Source organism: Etheostoma cragini, unplaced genomic scaffold, assembly GCF_013103735.1.
Source record: "Etheostoma cragini isolate CJK2018 unplaced genomic scaffold, CSU_Ecrag_1.0 ScbMSFa_2986, whole genome shotgun sequence".
NCBI classification, from domain to species: Eukaryota; Metazoa; Chordata; class Actinopteri; order Perciformes; family Percidae; genus Etheostoma; species Etheostoma cragini.
The window spans coordinates 1-660 of NW_023267205.1; the positions used below are offsets into that span (position 1 = coordinate 1).

The 660-nt window shown below is 50.2% G+C and overlaps 1 protein-coding gene across 1 annotated transcript; it reads left to right on the forward strand.

Moving 5' to 3' along the window:
• Window positions 1-14: 14 nt before the first annotated feature.
• LOC117940655 (calcium release-activated calcium channel protein 1-like) lies at window positions 15-406 on the forward strand (the record flags this gene model as incomplete). The annotated part of the gene is made up of 1 exon (XM_034865864.1): window positions 15-406. A coding segment is annotated over one exon (294 nt), but the record flags the coding sequence as incomplete, so codon positions are not given.
• Between the last annotated feature and the right edge of the window lie 254 nt (window positions 407-660).

Below are 660 nucleotides of genomic sequence, written 5' to 3' on the forward strand. Positions count from 1 at the left end.
CCCCCTGTCCCCCCTGTCCCCCCCTGCAGGTGATGCTGCTGTGCTGGGTGAAGTTCCTCCCCCTGCGGAGCCGCCAGGATGGAAACAGCACCATCAGCTCGGGGAAGGCGGCGGCCATCGCCTCCACCTGCATCATGGTGCCCTTCGGCCTCGTCTTCATCGTCTTCGCCATCCACTTCTACCGCACGCTCGTCAGCCACAAGACGGACCGGCAGATCCGCGAGCTGGAGCAGGTGATCCAGCTCCAGAGCCAGCTGGACCACCGGCCCGAGAACGAGGACCTGAAGCCCCCCCTCCACTTCGCTTAACGTGCCCCCTCTCGTTGTTGTTCTGTGTGTGTGTGTGTGTGTGTGTGTGTGTGTGTGTGTGTGTGTGTGAGAACACGTCCAAAAGGCAACAAAAAGGACAAAAACACCAAAAATGAGGTTAAAAAGATTTATAGTGTCAAAAAGACTCATGCTTATGAACTGTGCCACGATGCTTTTATTTTGGTAGTGCATGTCCACACACATTTTTATTCAGCAAGGTCTTTTATTGTGAAATCTCTTGTATAAGCTTTATTTTTTTATGCTTATGAAATGTGCCAAGATGCTTTTATTTTGGTAATGCATGTCCACACACTTGTATATTAGGCAATTTTATTCAGCAAGGACTTTTATT